The sequence below is a fragment of the Scatophagus argus genome, chromosome 6 (assembly GCF_020382885.2).
Source record: "Scatophagus argus isolate fScaArg1 chromosome 6, fScaArg1.pri, whole genome shotgun sequence".
NCBI lineage: Eukaryota > Metazoa > Chordata > Actinopteri > Scatophagidae > Scatophagus > Scatophagus argus.
Window position 1 is genome coordinate 9563377 of NC_058498.1, and position 17212 is coordinate 9580588.

Below are 17212 nucleotides of genomic sequence, written 5' to 3' on the forward strand. Positions count from 1 at the left end.
GCTCCCTGCTTAAAAGCTGTGCGGGTGGGGTGTGACAGTGTGTGTGTGTGTGTGTGTGTGTGTGTGAATGTGCATCTGTGGGTGGGAGGAGGGATGGGAAGGAGCGGAGGGGACATCGTTTCCACGTGAGCGTCCCACTGCCCTTCATGCTTGGACTAACTTATATGCATCCGAGTCCGACCATTAAACACTGACACGCCGCGGTTCTCAGCCACTCATTCCTCACCCACATTGGCTAATATTTCACTGCCTCTTTAAGTTTTTAAACTCACGGCCCTCCATTTAGCATCCTGACAAAGCCACTGGCCAGGGCTTCGTGGGGCTCCAAGCAGAAAAAAAAAGAAATAAGAAAGAAAACAATATGCAACCAACAATATGCAGTAAAGGAGGGAGGATATTGTATTGAGATGCTGCTTTATTACCATTTAGATACGGCGTAGCTGTGTGGGAGGTGGTGGGTGGGTGGGCTGGTAGTGGGAGAGGATTTAATAGATGAGACGCAAGTCATGAAAATCACTCTTGGTCAAATGTGGCTCTTAGTTTATGTAAATAGGGTTAGCTTTAGGTGCCACTAGGTGACATTGCATCTGCGTCCTGCTAAAACACAGCACTTTGTTTTCTAAACTTGTGATCTATTTCTCTCTTCTTTTTAAACACTTCTGAACTTTAAGGAGAAAGCAAAAATCTGTAAAGGATTTGCCTTGCAGCACACTTAATAATCCAAGAAACAGAAATTTCACCCCTGATTTAACAGTAATCTCTGATGTTAAACAAGTCATGTAATACCATTATGAAAGTCTTTTGTTCAAAGTAGACTTTGGAGGAGATACATGTGATATTATAAATAGGAAAATACTGACTTAATATCACAGCAAAATTCTTTAAACTCAAAGTTGATCTAACAGGCTCTTTTCTCCATGGGTACATTGAACCGTGGTTGACAAGCCTTCAGTTCTGATTATTACAATCATACCTCCTTTAACCCTAACCCAACCCTATTCATGTGCCTTTTGTTTTGATTTAAGGTCACCATCCCTCTATCCAGACAGCCCCTCCCATCTCATTCCTTATTTGGTTTTTCTCCAGACTATTTTAACCTTCCGTCATTCTCACCTCTGTCTGTCTGACCATCCAAGAGGACATCTCTCATGTAAGACTTGCATTTCCTGTCCTTGCTGTTCCCCCTTTCCTCTTACCTCCATTCAACCATGTCCTCTCCAGTGCGTGAAGAGCTGTCCCTGAGTCATAGGTGATGCGCCGACAATGCAGAGCCATGGAGGGACCTGACCCTTCACACTGTAAAATAAATCAACACTGCATTCTTGCTTAAGTGGCTTTTTTAGTGCCAGGGAATTCATTTTCTTACACTCACGTTGTCCTTGACCCTGGGGTCTTCACAATTTGTGAGCAGCTCATGTACATGTTCCCGCTTTTCAAAAGGACCACACTTCTTTGTTAACGTTGGAAAAAAAACAAAAAAAAACAAACTGTAATCTTGCCGTTATTCACAGAGCTGTGCTGGCTTTAGACTTCACCCCCACATGACAGTTTAAATGAAATATTGGCTTGATAGAAAAAAAAATCACAGGAATGATCAAAAGTTTATTTCGTTTTCCTTCCTTGCTTGTTTCTTCCCAGTAATCAGAGTAGCAGGCAGAGAAGCCAGTGCGAGACAGGGATGTTCATGCTCTGTATTCATTTATGCTTATCAGCCTCGATGGCTGGGGACGGTGACGCCTCATTTGATAACGTTATCTCGCGCATCAGGCTGCGTTGTCTAACAAAATCTGTATAGCGAAGAAAAAACTTTGCAAAGTTGCTGTTGGTTGTTAACCTGGAAAGAGCAAGTTAGACTTTAACCATCTTAGTGTGAAGAAATTTGACTTTGATATGCTAAACTGTTGAATAAACTAGTGCCTTAGAAGTTAGAAAATCCTCCATTCATGAGGCTGGTTTCCAGGCTCAATAATTATAAATATCGCATAGAAGACCAACTGTGTCTGCTGCTATTACAGTCAAATTGCAACGTTTTAATTGCTAATTACTTGACAATAGCTTTCCATTATTCATTGCAATTAGCTTTTCCTTGGTGGTCACCTTGTAATCCCACGCTTTGATGACCTTTTATTTCCATCAGCTCCAAGGATGTCGGCAGGTGTTGTCGAGTGTACTGCTTTCATATGGTAATCGCTTAGCGCCCATTTACATGGGGAACCACGCTTTGCATCATCGCGAAACCTTGAGTGTGCGCAAAACCCCTTAAACACCTAACGATCATCTAAAACAATGCCCTTCCCCTCATTGTCAAATGATTAATTAAGTTGTGTCATGTAATTGCCTCAGCACGCCGGCTGCTTTTGATATCAGTGAAATCCCCAGGACTTACTTTCCCCATTAAATTGTGTTAAGACAGTATCTCTCCAACATCTGCACCATGTCAAAGGCCTCCCCTTGTGGAAATAATGCAGAAATAATAGGGTTTTGGAAACATGATGATGCTGAATCTGCCCTGTCACAGGGCCCTGGTTCTCTTCATTATGTGGCGCTTCAACATTGCTACGTATGCAAAACATCTTCTGTATACACATGTTGTCTCTGAGACTGTGTGTGTGTGTGTGTGTTTTCAGTTTGGTGTCATAATTTATAACACATTGCGACTTAATGAAGCCATAAGCCATAATGCATATTCACTAACGTGGTGGGCTGGGCTGGAATGGGCTGTAGTGATGAGTGCCCAGCCACTACAAATTTACAGTGAGTGCTGACAATATTCATGGACACGCGCACGCACACACACACACACACATACACACTCAGACTTTGTAAATGCCAAAGGCTTTCCATAGAAGATTTCTGCCTATTTAACTGAATTACTAACACACTTACTCCTTCAGGCTGTTCCGCATTTTTAATTTTAATTTGGATTTTTTGGAAAGATGTTCCAATAACAAGTTTATAACAACAATATTATTTTTTGCCCATATTTTTAAAATAAAAACACAATGTCAGCAGACTGGTTACATTATACCAGTTTTTATACAATTAAAAACATCCCTAAATTAACAGGCGAGTTGTTATTTCACCAAGGTCACACTCCTGACCTTGTAGCAGGGAAATACATTCGTTCATACCTGCTACAGCATGACAAATATCAGTTACTGTATATCGATGTGTTTTTTTCTCCTCTGGGCTGCCTTAAGAGTATTTAGGAACAATTTTAGAATGATTTCTAAGTTTTGAATAATATGTTCATAGTTCATTGTTTCAGTGGTCAGTAGAACTTTTCTCAAATAAAGTGACAAAACCATTGTTTTAATTTTTTTTTTCTTTAAAGAGTTCTACCCAGTAGACCAGAACAGATGGATTATTGTCTTGTGTCATATGATATTATTAGCACACTATTTTCATGAAAGCACCATTATTAATATTATTGTTATCGTTGTTGTTATTTTTATTTTTATTGTTACTTGCATGAATTCAGTAACAAAATTATATTTATCAGTTTCAAAGGAAAACTAACACATGAAATTCACCCGTTAAATAAAATCAAAGGTCATGTTAACGATTAACAATAACTTCCACAGTAATGCGAAATAACTCATCATTTAAAATTCTTCTTTTCATTTTAAAATTAAATTATCCTGAAGTATTAATTCTTTGCATTTTTTTATTTATTCATACATTTATTGGGTATTGAATAAGCAGGTAAATTACAAAACAATTTCTGAAATTATATGTCTATATACTTTGTGTCCCTAAAATCATGTGGAACTCTTGTCTGGTATTGTATGTGTTAAATGATGGCATGCAGTACACTGTTTCATGCGGAGTGTAAAAATGTAATCTGTTCTGCTAGGGCGGCCCCTTCTCCTCCAATAGCTCCATTTGTTGGTCCCGGCGCTCTCTGCTGACAGATGATAGCTTGAAGTCGTCTCCTTAGTTTGCCAGCTCTATGTGTCACTTTCAAGTCCCATTAGCCACTGGGACATACTGGAACACCCTCTCACACACCTGCACACACTCTTCCCCAGTCGCTGTCAGTACTTTTATTTCCATATTCTATTCCCCTCTCCCCGTTTTACGTTTTGGGGGTGCATGCTGGAGTTTGCTGTGAAAGATTTTTTGTTTTGATTCATTGTAAGTGTGTTTCATTGAGTGCTGTGTCAGACACACTTATCTCTTTCTCTCCAATTCTATCTCTCGATCCTTTTCAGGTTCGGAGCACGGTCAACAGGATCAAGGAGAGGAGAAAAGCGCTTAATTTTTCAGTATGTAATCTTCTATTTTCCTGTGAACAAGTGTGCGTGCGTGCGTGCGTGCATGTGTGTGTGTGTTTGTGTCTCTGATCACGCCGGTGTGACAGATTTACCTTACAGCTTTTGCTTCTAATGGTTAAAAAAAAAAAGAAAAAGAAAAAGAAAAAGAAAAAAATCACCACTCCAGCAATGCCAATGAAGCCTGGCCACAAAGCAACATTGTACATTGTATCCTCTCACTAGCAGACAGTTCATGTTAGATGCCCTTATCCATCAAACACAGACCCCCTCTAATAGCCCCCCCCCACCCCTCCTCACTCTGTCCATTGCAGCACCTTCATCGCTGCAATGTCAAGCTCCATGGTGGGTTACAAGTTTCTAATCCAGGACAAGCAGTCCCCTCACATTAAAGTGTCAGGCCAGTATTTATACCCTGTTTGACTCTGCTGTGTGGCTGAAGTGGTGGGATGCTGTGTGTTTGTTTGGGTGTCTTGGAAGATCATAGCTTATGCAGAGCGCTTTAAAAGTGGTTAATAGTCCCTGGCGCACACACACACACAGACAATTACAGACACTAGCACCTTGACAAACACATCCTCTCATCATTCCTCACCTCTTTGCCTCTGCCGTCTCACATGCACACACGCAGAATGCTTCTTGTCCCTTATGAGCGATCACATTAACTCCAGTCCTCTTTGACCTGTAATACGTCGTCCTGCCCCTCCCGCTGCACCCTGACCCACACATATATATACTCCCCAATATTCACCACTCTCACGCACTTAATGTCGTTGAAGAAGGAATGAAACCATTTCTGATGGCAAATTGATTTTTAAAATATCAGGGTACCCCTACTTCCTTTTGACCCCACCCACCCACCTCAGGGATGGACAGTGTGAGGATGGGAAGAAATTAAATAAATAAATAAATAAATTTAATGTGTCTGTGTGTTGGGTGGATGGAGAGGGGGGGGGCCCCTGGGGCCCCTTGCCACCAGGTGCAGTCTGATATATTGGCTGCCCATGTTATCAGTGAGTCCCCCCCATCTACCATCATTTTTACTGCTTCCTCTCCCCTCTGGTGGTGGCAATTTTCCAATCTAGCAGGGTTCCGCTACCAGAATGCGTTTTTTAGCCATCACTGCCGTCTGACGGTTTTTAGCTAATGCTATTTTGTGCCATAAATCCTGTTTGAAATACTGTATCTACCTGTCTTTTGGTTAGATAGGAGACATTTGGCTCTAGATGACCGCACATGCCCCTATATATCCCCTTGTTGTAAAACATAGGATTGGGTATCGTGTCTTGGCGGCTGAGGGATAAAGAGGCTTTGGCGATGTTACTGCATATGGGGTCATTTGAAGACAAATGGCACTTGTCTGAGATAGAGGGGTTTATATGTTGTATTATTTGTAACGACTGAAGGGTTAACCCAATGGGGTAGTTCACTGCAACTTCAATGTGAGGATTTAAAGTGGTTATTTAATTAAAAAAAAAAAAAAATCGTTGGAAACTTTCATTGTCCTTTCAGTGTCTATTTCAGGTAGATGATACTAATCCTTGCTAAGGTCAAAGCCATGCTACAGTTGCAACTGTCAGATATTTTAGCATCTCTGTCATGATCATAAAAGTCATTTACTCTATCGAAACAGTGCACATGACATCAGACTATATTCTATATAACCAAGCAAAATCATTTAAATATTCTGCGAACAGTCTAACTATATATTGCTCTTGGTACAGTGACATAACACACCTCTGACCTTGATGACCTCTCATATAAATTCCACCAAACCTAATCACACACTCTCCCCTCTTAAATTGCACACTTCTGTCAACGTCTTTACCGTCTGCCTTGTCGTAGCCCTCCACATGGGCGTTGGTCGCACACACAGCTTTTTTAGCCCTGGGAGGTGGGGCTTCATACACTCACTCACACACACACACACACACACATTTTGACCAGTGTAGCCTGCTTGTTTGATACCAAGTACCTCCTGACCCACCCTGACCTCCCTCTTGTACACACACAGGCAGATTGCTTTGTGAAATAAAGCTGTCAGTTGCAGGACTCAAATAAAAAACAACTCCCCCCCTCAATACTCCGTGCCCCTGACACCACTGAAATACAGTTATAAATTGGAAGTAGATTAACTTTTTGATCTTAATTCAACTTCTGACAATGTAGGGGAAGCTATGAGTTGCTTGGAATCAGTGTTGGTGCAAGAACATTAATTGGACTGGAATTTTACTTTCTGTAGTGGAAAGTTCAGAGTTGATGTTTCATTTTTCTCTTTGTCTCGTATGATGCCACAAAAATATGAAACTTGGAAGAAATGTGGGTGGCTGCACATTGTTAGACTTGTTGAAATACCATTAATTCCTGTTGCCAGGCCCTCAGATTGTAGTGACTTAACAAAGCTGTGTAGCAGTGGATATCAACAGTACACGAAAGCAGCTGGAATGGCAGGCCCTGATTGTTTTCCATGTGAGGCATTTTGTCTGAATGATGAACAGAATGAAATATAAGAGGCCCTGGCTCCTGTTTAACAGGGCTGCCATAGGTCTGGAAAGTAAGTGAAAGTACTTGGATTGGGCGGAAAAAAAAAAAAAGTCAAAGTCAAATTAAAAAGTGTTCATTTAGCCTACTCGAATTTATATGAATGAATGAATAAGTGTGCTCACTGGTATTCATGTAAAACAAGCCTAGATTAGTTACAGCAGTGAATTAGCAGTGTGACAGCCGTTTCTGTTTGTGTAGAGGCAGAAGAGACTATCACGGCACCCATCTCCAGCACTGACTGCTCTGCTAGACTTGGCTGTCTGCACTAAGTGCTATGCCCCAGAACCGCCTGCTCGTGCTCAACTCTTTCTCTTTCAACACTTTGTAGACGGCACAGGTGCAGCCACTTATTTTAATTAGTGTCCCCAGCAGCTGCCCTCCCTGAACGCTGTTGCTTCATTACAACAACAGTAATAATAACCATACATCACACCCCGCAGCAGACGAAGGCAGATAACCACAGGTTATATTTATAATGGTGATTTTTTTTTTGATGTGATATTTAAACAAATTATTGGCCAACAGGGAAATAAAAGCCTCTTGTCCATGAGATGGGCCCATTGAGAGAGCGCCAACCAGCTCACAGTGGGATCTGTGAGTGTGACTGGTCAGATGGCTAGCTAGCTTGCTGTCACGGTAGTTTGTGGAGTTTCTCAAAGTGTAAAAATAAGATTTCCATTTGCCATCTCCTTCCAGGCCTGTCTAGCTTTTAGCGCCACCTAGCATCATAGCTAGGCAAAGGTTAGCATTTGGGAGACACCTGGACACTCTTCCCACATGGCATATTGGGTAACTGTGCCGAGGGAGTCATAATAGCCTACAGTGCCTTGATAGCCTACAGTACTTTGTCCATGGCCAGAATGCCCTGGAGAAGCGCTCCTTCATGCCTGTGAGGGACATTTCATTCATCTGGATCACCCCCAGGAATATTATTTTGACATGACCAGCAACATGTCTGAAGAGTTTTCAGCTGTTGAGCTGCAACCAAAGGAAATGTGTACAAGGTCACTGTATGTGCATTGCAGTGCCTGTTCTCTGAACCAAGTTACAAGTTGTCTGTGAGGTGATCCTGGTCGCTCACATGCAGAACTCTGTGCAAGGTGTAGCCATCATCGTCAAAGACTCATCAAAGTGCAGGCGGCTGTTTGAATCACTTTGGTGTTGGTAAAATAGTGATCAGCATCTCAAGTCTTTGTCCCACCGGTTACACATCAGAGCTGTGGCATGCAGCTTGAAAACCAAGTCTATTTGGACTTAATCTTCCAGTGACTGCATATTCTTTTAACAGATATAAAATCCAACAATCTCCTGCAGCTAACGCTGCCTTTTCATTTTTTGCAGAACTGTGCCAGTTCCCGACCATCCAGTTCTGTCACCAGCTCTCGTCCTGTCAGTTTCCCACTAGGAACTACCCCAAGCCAGGAGGAGGAGGCCACCCCTCCCTACACTTGCAGCACCACCACGGTCTCGGGGAACGAAGAAGAGAGGACCAGAGGTGAGTAGTCAGGCCAATGCCATACCAGCCGCAGAAAGCCAAGCCCTCGGCCTCACTTCCTCTTTTTTTCACTCTCTGTTTTCAGTTACTGACAATCATGACTTTTTACATTCACTAAAAATAATATGATTTTAGGTGTTAGTCAACATGTGTCATCAGTACAACACAGACTGAAACAGTGACACCCCCAGGTTTGCACTGAGAGACCTTTCACACATTTTGACTCATCCAACACAGGAAACAACATGAACAGCGTGTGCAGTATACTCAGGCACTAATGTGGAGATCATTTGCTTACTGGCATGACTTAGTGACACACCTAAATTAAACAGAATCATCATTAATTATCACCTGTTAGTTACACCTGCGTTTTGCCTACTCTGCCAACATGAACGTGGAGTAAACCGCTAATAGTCGTTCTATGCACCATTATGTTCATACCTACTGAAACCAGATTCACTTCCAAGCTGCTTTACGTTAGTGTCCTCTTGCTCGGTTTTATTTTATTGTAGTCCCCCGTCCCTAAGACATTTTCACTTTTTTAATTTTAATTGTATTATTTTTCTTTACAAGCGTCCTCTTTTGCAATATTTAAATTTACATTTTTTATTTACCTATTTTTTTGGTAGCAGGGACATAAAGAATTTCACTGCACATTGTAACGTGTATGATTGTGTGTGTGACAAATAAACCTATCTTGTATCTTATTTCAATACTCACAACAAAGATACGTAAATAAAAAAGACAGCTCAAAAAAGAGATGTGCAGATGTGCACCATGTTATTTTCATACAGATACTGTGATTTTTCAGGATAGGCTTTAATTTGTATGAGTTATAGGCCAAGAATACAGAACCCAGCAAAACCTAACGAAGCAACAGTCACTGGAATGAAATGAGCCATTTTCAAACATCATATCCAGTATTTACAATACATCCATGCTTCAACCATAACTAAGATAACTACTTCTAGACTTCTGGGTAACTTTTGATTGCAGTTAAAGTTGTGACTTAGGCAGTTTAACGGTATTAGTTCTCTAATTGACTTTTCCCACCACAGTTTCTCCCCGGTTGATTAGATGATGTGAACCAGCAGTCTGTTGAAGTGAACATAATAGCAAGTCACAAGATAGCTTTGATTTCTGCGCTGACCTTGCTTCTCAAAAAGCGCAATCAATCCACCGTCACTGGAAAAGAACAAGGAAGGCCAGCCATCTAGTGATATTTTTTTTTAATTGGAATGAAAGGTGAAATCTGTGTATATAAGAATAAACAAAATATCCGGTGTGTTGTATGCCTTTTTTGCTTAGTATATCCTCCAAGCAAAAAAGGCAGCATGTGTAGCCTTGCTTTTTGAAATTTTCACTTTAGAAGTGGTAGTTTTGCCTGTGAAGGATTTTAATTTTCATTGTACAGTTTGGCATCTCGAATGCACATAGCCTTTTCACTGATTAATTCAGTGGCATTAACAAATGTTGAGAGCTCATGTCTGTTGTGTGGGCATGTGAGTGGCAGACAAAGGAGGCTTCAAAGTGCCCACTTGATGACTTGACATCCTGCTGTCAAAGTTGTTTATGGTAATACGCTTTACACATTTACTGTATTTCCTCAAATGCTGACATACTGAACTTTTTTATTTACTTCAACTGTCAAAGGTACCAGGCCTTTATATTAAGCATGATGTATTAGATGCAGACCTTTATTTCTTCTTAATGCCCTCTGTTTGATAAGTGCTGTATAATCGGTCATATTTTAGTGCAAAGCCTTGTTCTGATCCTCTCACGTTTGCCCTGTTAAAGCCACTGCGTTACATTGTAAATACAAACTCAATATTGCGTCTGTTTGAAAGCTCTCTATCGTTTCAGGGGACAGAATCTCTCCCTTTGTTAACATGACTTTTATTGTGAAGCATTTGAAAGCATACGATACAACAACGGGATTAAAGAATGGCAAAGCAAAGTGGATTAGAATGAATTAATCAAATGCTGCCGTTGTGTCAGTTTCAACCACACTGGTTACCTTTATTTGCCCTATTGTAGTCTGACACAACAACAACAATAACAACAGTAATATAGTATTATTATAGCACGGTTAAATATATAATGATCAGACTCAGCAGCAAGCAAGATCCAAACTCCAATAATTGGATGTTGCCTATATTATTGTCAATGCCATGTAAATCTACACATGAGACCTGCTTGTTAATTTAACTTGTGTGTAGTTTGAACATTCGCATAGCAGAGGGTAAATACGCTCAGGTGTCAGTGTTCAAGCCTACTTTCTGCTTCCCACATCCAGCTAGTCACACTATTTTTTTTCTCTGCATAAACTTTTTATGTGCGCTCAGTTGCGGTATTTGTTGGAATTCTTTTAGATAGATGTTGATTCAAAATAATGGTGATTCTGGAGGCTGTAGGTAGTTTGTGTTGCTATCAGTTGTGTTGCATTATACAAAAAGGTGTTTGCAATATTAATCTGCCTTCGCTAATGGGTGGTCCAGTTATTAGAAACACTGCAGCCTTCAAAATGAGAATAAAGTCGAATCAAGGTTTAACAGCATGTGTATATATTCCCCCCACTGTTCTTCCACTGACGTATCTGCAAAGCATTACTTCAAGGCACTCTGAGTAGTGGCTGGCCTGTTGAGTGAAATCAGACATCAGAAATCTCCTGTTAAACTTAAACACTAACCAGACACCCTGGCTTCAATCTAGCTGCCTGACCCATGCTGCACTCAGCAGAGTTAAGAGTCATTTGGTTTTGGAAAAGATTGGAGACACCACTTTCAAAGCAGGGAAAGAAAGAGGGAGAGGTCGATCCCTGGTTTCATTCTGCAGTCTAAAGCCAGTCTTAGTGTCACTAGTTCTGTTGCTCTAGTTGATGGAGACAATGGAGTAGAAGAATTGAATATAACTTAAGGCGCAGTAAACACTATGTGAATCATGGTTTGTCCATTGATGATATTCACATTTACATAGCACATGTGCTGTGTGTTATTGCCCCACATTGCTGCTGTGTGCATGTCTCAGACTGTGATTTACAGTGCTTCCCTCGCAGGTGATTTGCATGGTCCCCGACACTATTATTGTCGCTTTCATTGACTCAGCGCACAGAAGTTAAATCACTCCCTGCGTCACATTTACTTGACCGAACCTCAGACGCAACCGGAAAAATCAAACCCGGCGGCAGAAATCATGTTTCTGATCTAACGGGATTGCAGAACTAATTGATTGTCAGTTAGTTGTCATTCAGCTCATTTGCTGCCCCTCCAATCTGCTGCCGGCTCAATGCTACAAGATGGAAATGCAAACATCTCTGTGTGATTGTGTGCTGGGATTGAGCTAGTGACCAAGTGTTCATGCACAACAAACTAATGATGCTGTATGCCTGGTATCACGCAGCATGGCACACACAAGCGAACACACACTCTCAGTGCACTTTAAGTTATCATCATTATGAAACCAAGTCATAGGACTTACAATACACTTGAGATGAGTTTTTTTAAACTTACATTTTTTAAACATTTCTGTGATGATGCTGTGAAGAGGTGATGCAGCAGTTATAGGTGATGTCGGGCAAGGGCATAGTTTTGATTTAGCTGCCTATTAATGCTCTCAAACAGAATTTCTAAAGTAAAAGAAATAATTCGGACTTTAGAAAGCAGTGCAATACATTAAAATCTTTGCAGTATTTGTCATTTTTAATCAAATGGAATTTCTACAGTTTTGTAGAGAAAAATAAAGTTTCAAACAAAACCATGCCAAGACAAGAATAAACAGAATCTGGGTGAATTTTATAAAGCGGTGGCTTTAATTCAACTGTACGCTTCACGTATGGCATAATATGTCTTTTCACCATAAAGTAGAAATAACAAACACCCAGATGGGCCCCATTTTTCCTAACAATAACCACAGCGTCCCTTAAGTGATAGTGGTAGCTTGCATGCAAGGTCAACCCCTTCTTGATAGGGATGTGTGCGTGTGTGTGTGGGTTGGGGGGGTTGTGTGCGGCTTTTGATACGTTTATGCCTTTTCCCTCTTTCTGTTTACTCAAGTTGGTTGGCACAAATGTCCAAGGCAGACAGTGGGTTGTGTTGAGGGTACATGTTTAAAAAGGTGAACAAAGTGAAGCACATATTTGCTGTGCGCACAAGAGAAGGACAAGTGCAAAACGATGGAATAAAAGAGGAAAAGTGGGTGAAGTGTGGAGGACTGTGAATTGAAAGGGGAAAGGTTGTGTGGGTGTTTGTGTGTGTGTGCATGGGTGTTGCATTCTTGATTAGATGGCCCCAAACAATGGCTGAGTTGAAGGTTGTGAGCCCTTTTAAGCAGGAATAATACGCTGGGTCACAGTGTTACCAAACAGCACGTTCTTGCTTCAAGCAATATGTAAGAATTTTGGTGTAGAACATTAAAAAATGAACTAAAATTATGGACAAAATGTGAAGAAACAGCATTTCCGATGTTATGTCTATATCCTGTGTTGTGGAGATGTGTACTGAAGCATTTTGCACCTTTAAAGCCTCCTCTCCAACAAACAAAGATGTTAAAGCAGTAATCCTTCTTTTGTGGTTCACATTTGAATCCCAAAGGTCATTCAGTCTGGTTTTGACTGCACTCTAGACATTGCTTTATTAGAATAATATTAGAGTAGAGAAGTGTGTCATATCGAATTTGACTCCGTATTTGATGGTGGAATGGCAATGACATGTGTCCGGAATGTCTTCTTGATGTAGTGTTTGTAAATGCGAGGGTCACAATTACATCAGACTGGTGTGAGTTAAAGTTTTGAGCACCACCAGGTTCCTCAACAGGCAGAAAGATTAATCAGTTGGTTTTTCAGACCATTTTAATAACCTGTTTACCAGGTGACTGTAATGAAGAAATTGTACAGTATTGCCTTGTATCTCAAGTTCATTGTGGCAAACCTGATTTCTGGTGTCATTTCCACTTTACGTAACCCAACTTGTAGGAACCATATGCCTGCACATTGCTGACATCTGACACCCCTTCCCCTTCCTCTTTTGCTAACATATGTTCCTCCACATCCCTCGCAATTAGGGGCCTTGTAGATAAAGTGGCGTGGCGGTCTATTGCATGCATATTCTTCAGATTACACACAGATCCTTCGCTGACACCACCATAGGGTTGATTCCCTTTTACCTCCCTCCACCAACACACAATTGCTTGTCATGCGTGTTTAGCTCAGTTCACTGACATGCAACAGGATCCCTTGCTCCAAAAACACCAAGAAAGAAAGAAAGAAAGAAATCCCTTGTGTAATGACAGCATGTTTGCAGCAGTTTCATCTGGGTGCTTGCTGTCTTATCAGTTACTTACAGATCTACTTCTGGTCAACTCTTACGAATAAGGCTCTGCATTACCAATAAAATCAAATGTCATGTTAAAAAAAAATTACCTCACCATCACTATATTGTATGTCAAGGGATAAATATGCTGTCAGAAGATATTTACACACGAGAAAACATTTAGTGACTCAAATGGTGGAGGCATACAGTATTCAGCCAGAATGGTGTTGAATGCACTTAAATCTATGAATATACATGTAACTTCAATGTTTGGCACTTCTACCAGCATGGCCGTACAAGTCATATACAGTATATATTACAATGCTGTGATAAATAAAACCTTAAATTATATGCAGGCTGATATCACAGTGTCACAAATAAATAGCAAATACAAAACTGTGTGGTTAAATGTGTTCTTCTGTATGTCTTGCTCAAGTGGTAAATGATAATATACAAGAACTACTATATGCAAGTGCTGTTGTGATCAGACATAAATGAAGTGTCTGTGTAGTCTAACATTTGTTTTAAACATTACAAGAGCTGTTTCCTGTAAAGTAAATTTAAAGTAAACATAACTTAAAGTTCAGATGCCAACTCAATGTGGGTGGAGTAACAGTCCCTAGTTCCTAGTTAGATAGGAGTATAAAACTGATTGAGCTTTATATTTGGTCTGACTTTTATACAAACTACCTCACTTTCAAGTACTTTTTACTGCATATTTATTTGTGTATATATTATATTTTTTACTTTTTCTTTTATAAAGAATATGTCGGTAATTCCTGCTATGCTTGAGCCACTGTACCGAAATTTCGTTTGTGATGAAAATCCAAATGACAAATAAAGAAAGTCTAAGTCTAAGTCTAAGTCTAAGTCTAACAGGCCACTTGTATTTGGAAACACCATGCATGCTTCAAAAGGGCTAAAAAGAAGATTTTGCTGCTGTGGGAATTGACATCACATTGATAATTAACATAGCAGAATCACAGACAGAGATGAGGTGTGCATGTGTGACACGGTATTTGACCTGTGAGCAGCAGCTCGTGTTCAGTGTCTCTCTGATGCAAAGTGATGTGTACTAATTCTACATCTGCTCAAACCAAACAGGGCTTGAAAGTTCAGCCAAGTCCTAAAACAAATCACTTCCTCACAGCATATCTTCCCCAGCCCCTCACTCCATGCACAAATGAAATTTGTTGCATTTTTCCTGCATCCTTTTTTGCGTTTTGAATTGATGGACAAATAAGTGGATTTAACTTTGGGGTTTTGTGTGTGCGTGTGTCTGTGTTTGAGTGTGGATTGAGATTTGGTATTGTTGGCTCGGCTGTTCAGAGGATATGTGGCCCTGAAATGGGCTCTTGTCATGTGGGCTGAAGCTTTGAGGACTTGATTGTAGTCTCACAGTGTAAATACCCAAACAAACAGGCAGCGGTCAAAATCTGCTGTCGGTTTGCCATGTATTTACATTCCTCACTCCCACTTGGTTGCTTTCACTCGCTCTCCTCTTGCATCTGATTTGTTAATTTTCTGTTTACTTGGTAGCTTTCCTTTCTTCTTTCTTTTGCTCTTTTCCTTTGACACACACTCCTTCCGTTCTCCTTTATTCTCCCAGTTTGTGAGTGATGTTTGTAATGGTCGAGAGTGAGCTACAAATGAGGAAAAGTAGTTTGTGGCAGGATTTTAAGATTTAAATTTTCAGTTAAAGCACTATCATTCCTCACTGTTCGTGTGAAAAATCTAAAAAATGTTCTCAGTGGATCATTTGAATCACTTAAACAGCTGCATTTTGTGCACTTGTACTACATTCTGGCATTTCGTATTCATCACAGCCAATGAAACAAATCCAAAGATGAAATATTGAGCCCATTTGGTTGTTCTTAAGTGGCTTTAAGCGCAACTGTTTATGCATATTCGCCCAGCCGCTACAAAGCGCACCAGGCTTCTCGAATTTGTTTTCCTCAGCTGTTCTGCATAACAACGCCACGCTATCACGCACAGGCGAAAGTCTGGCGAACGGAATCTATTCATAATTCAAAGAAACAACACGGCACAAGCTGTGGCGTTGTCAGATATAACAAATTGAGGAGGAAAAGAGTTGAATTTGTATCTGCTTACAGAGGTTGACTGCATTATACATACTGCAGGTGCCTCTGAGTACGTGGTAATAGGATATATGATGGATGGCCAAGCCGCATGGGCTCCCATTCCTCTGAGTTATTCATCTATTTATCTGCTTATTTATTTATTCCTTCACCCAGAAAGACCCTCACAAACTCTGGATTTGCCTAAGGTGCAATGGTATGGAAATGGGACTGAGCTTTCCGAGGTCTGGAAGTCCTCTGTCGTGCATGTGCCGGGTACACTGATGTCTGTGCTGATGTTCATTGGTGGTGTTGGTGGTTTGAGGGGGGCGCTGCAGTTTGTTGAATCTTAATAGTTCCTCTTTCAACTAAACCAGAGATCAAAACCATATCCCACAGAAGTACAGTATATTTGAACATGAATGTAAACTTGTCCAGGCAAATTTTAACACACGTTAGAGGCAAGCGTTTGTGTCTTGAAGGATTGTTATCGGTGCTTGTTGTATGCATCCAGGTATGGTGCAGTGGTTAAGACCCATCTGGAGCCCTGAATCTCGCCAAAACATCCATCGTTGTGTCTGTCTGTATTGTTTTGCTCCCCTTAGCTACCTTAGTAGTTAGATAAACAAAAACGTCCAAAGATGCACCTTCGGAAATGAAAAACAGCAGAGCCGTGAAATGAAAACCACACAAGATGAACTCAAAATGTGCCACGTTTTTAAAGATATGCACAATATATCTGAAGAATGTTGGGCTGATGCAGTTCAGTTGTAGCAGTCAACAACCCAACATGAAACCAAACCTGCATGGTCTCCTGTGATACAGAGGGAGCAACCACCACACTTGTGATCTCCCACGCAACCGTCAGCTAACTGCCTTTCATGTTTAACCCTGTCACTGCTCCTCTATCAACCGTGTCACTCAAGAACATGCTAGTGTCTGGGGGCAGGTCAGCTCCCCTGGGCCAGACTGTCTCACAGTTTACCCCCACCCCACATCATTAACCCTCTCTCCAGCCAAAAGGGGACACTGCACTCTGTCTTAGTAAATATGCTTTGTGTAAAACTGCACTGTACAATATTTTTTTTATGCACAAACACATAAGCAGATTTTGCCCTTCCACTCTTCTCCTGCATGCTCAGTATGTATTTTTATACACACAGACGTGTGAACGCACCTTTTTTGTGTCTTAACACAGTACTAAAGCATTAACCACTACTACCATCGTGCAGCACCTCTAAACCAATATCAGCGCCTCCACCCCCCCTTCCCCCCAGAGCATTTTTCCATCGTCCTCATCTCAACAGCCCATGGCAACGACTTTGCCTGCAGCTTACGACGAAGCAAAGTGGGAAAAGGAAGGGGGTAAGGGGGGTGTCGGGCCGTAGATCAGGGCAGGGAGGATGGCGGCGCGACCAGGGGGTGACAGGGGAATAACATCCCTTTCTCCTCAATCGACAGGGACCATAACTCCTGCCTCTCCAGGGACAGATTGAGAAAGGCAATAGCCCAAGG

At 41.1% G+C, this 17212-nt stretch overlaps 1 protein-coding gene across 3 annotated transcripts in view; it reads left to right on the forward strand.

The window, feature by feature from the left end:
• LOC124061069 (adhesion G-protein coupled receptor D2) overlaps positions 1 to 17212 on the forward strand; it is an 82440-nt gene that overhangs the window by 40099 nt on the left and 25129 nt on the right. For all 3 annotated transcript variants that reach the window (XM_046392596.1, XM_046392598.1, XM_046392597.1), the window contains 2 exons: positions 4215 to 4268; positions 8160 to 8313. In XM_046392596.1, coding sequence (XP_046248552.1) covers positions 4215 to 4268; positions 8160 to 8313 — 208 coding nt within the window. The remainder of the gene's footprint in view (positions 1 to 4214; positions 4269 to 8159; positions 8314 to 17212) is intronic.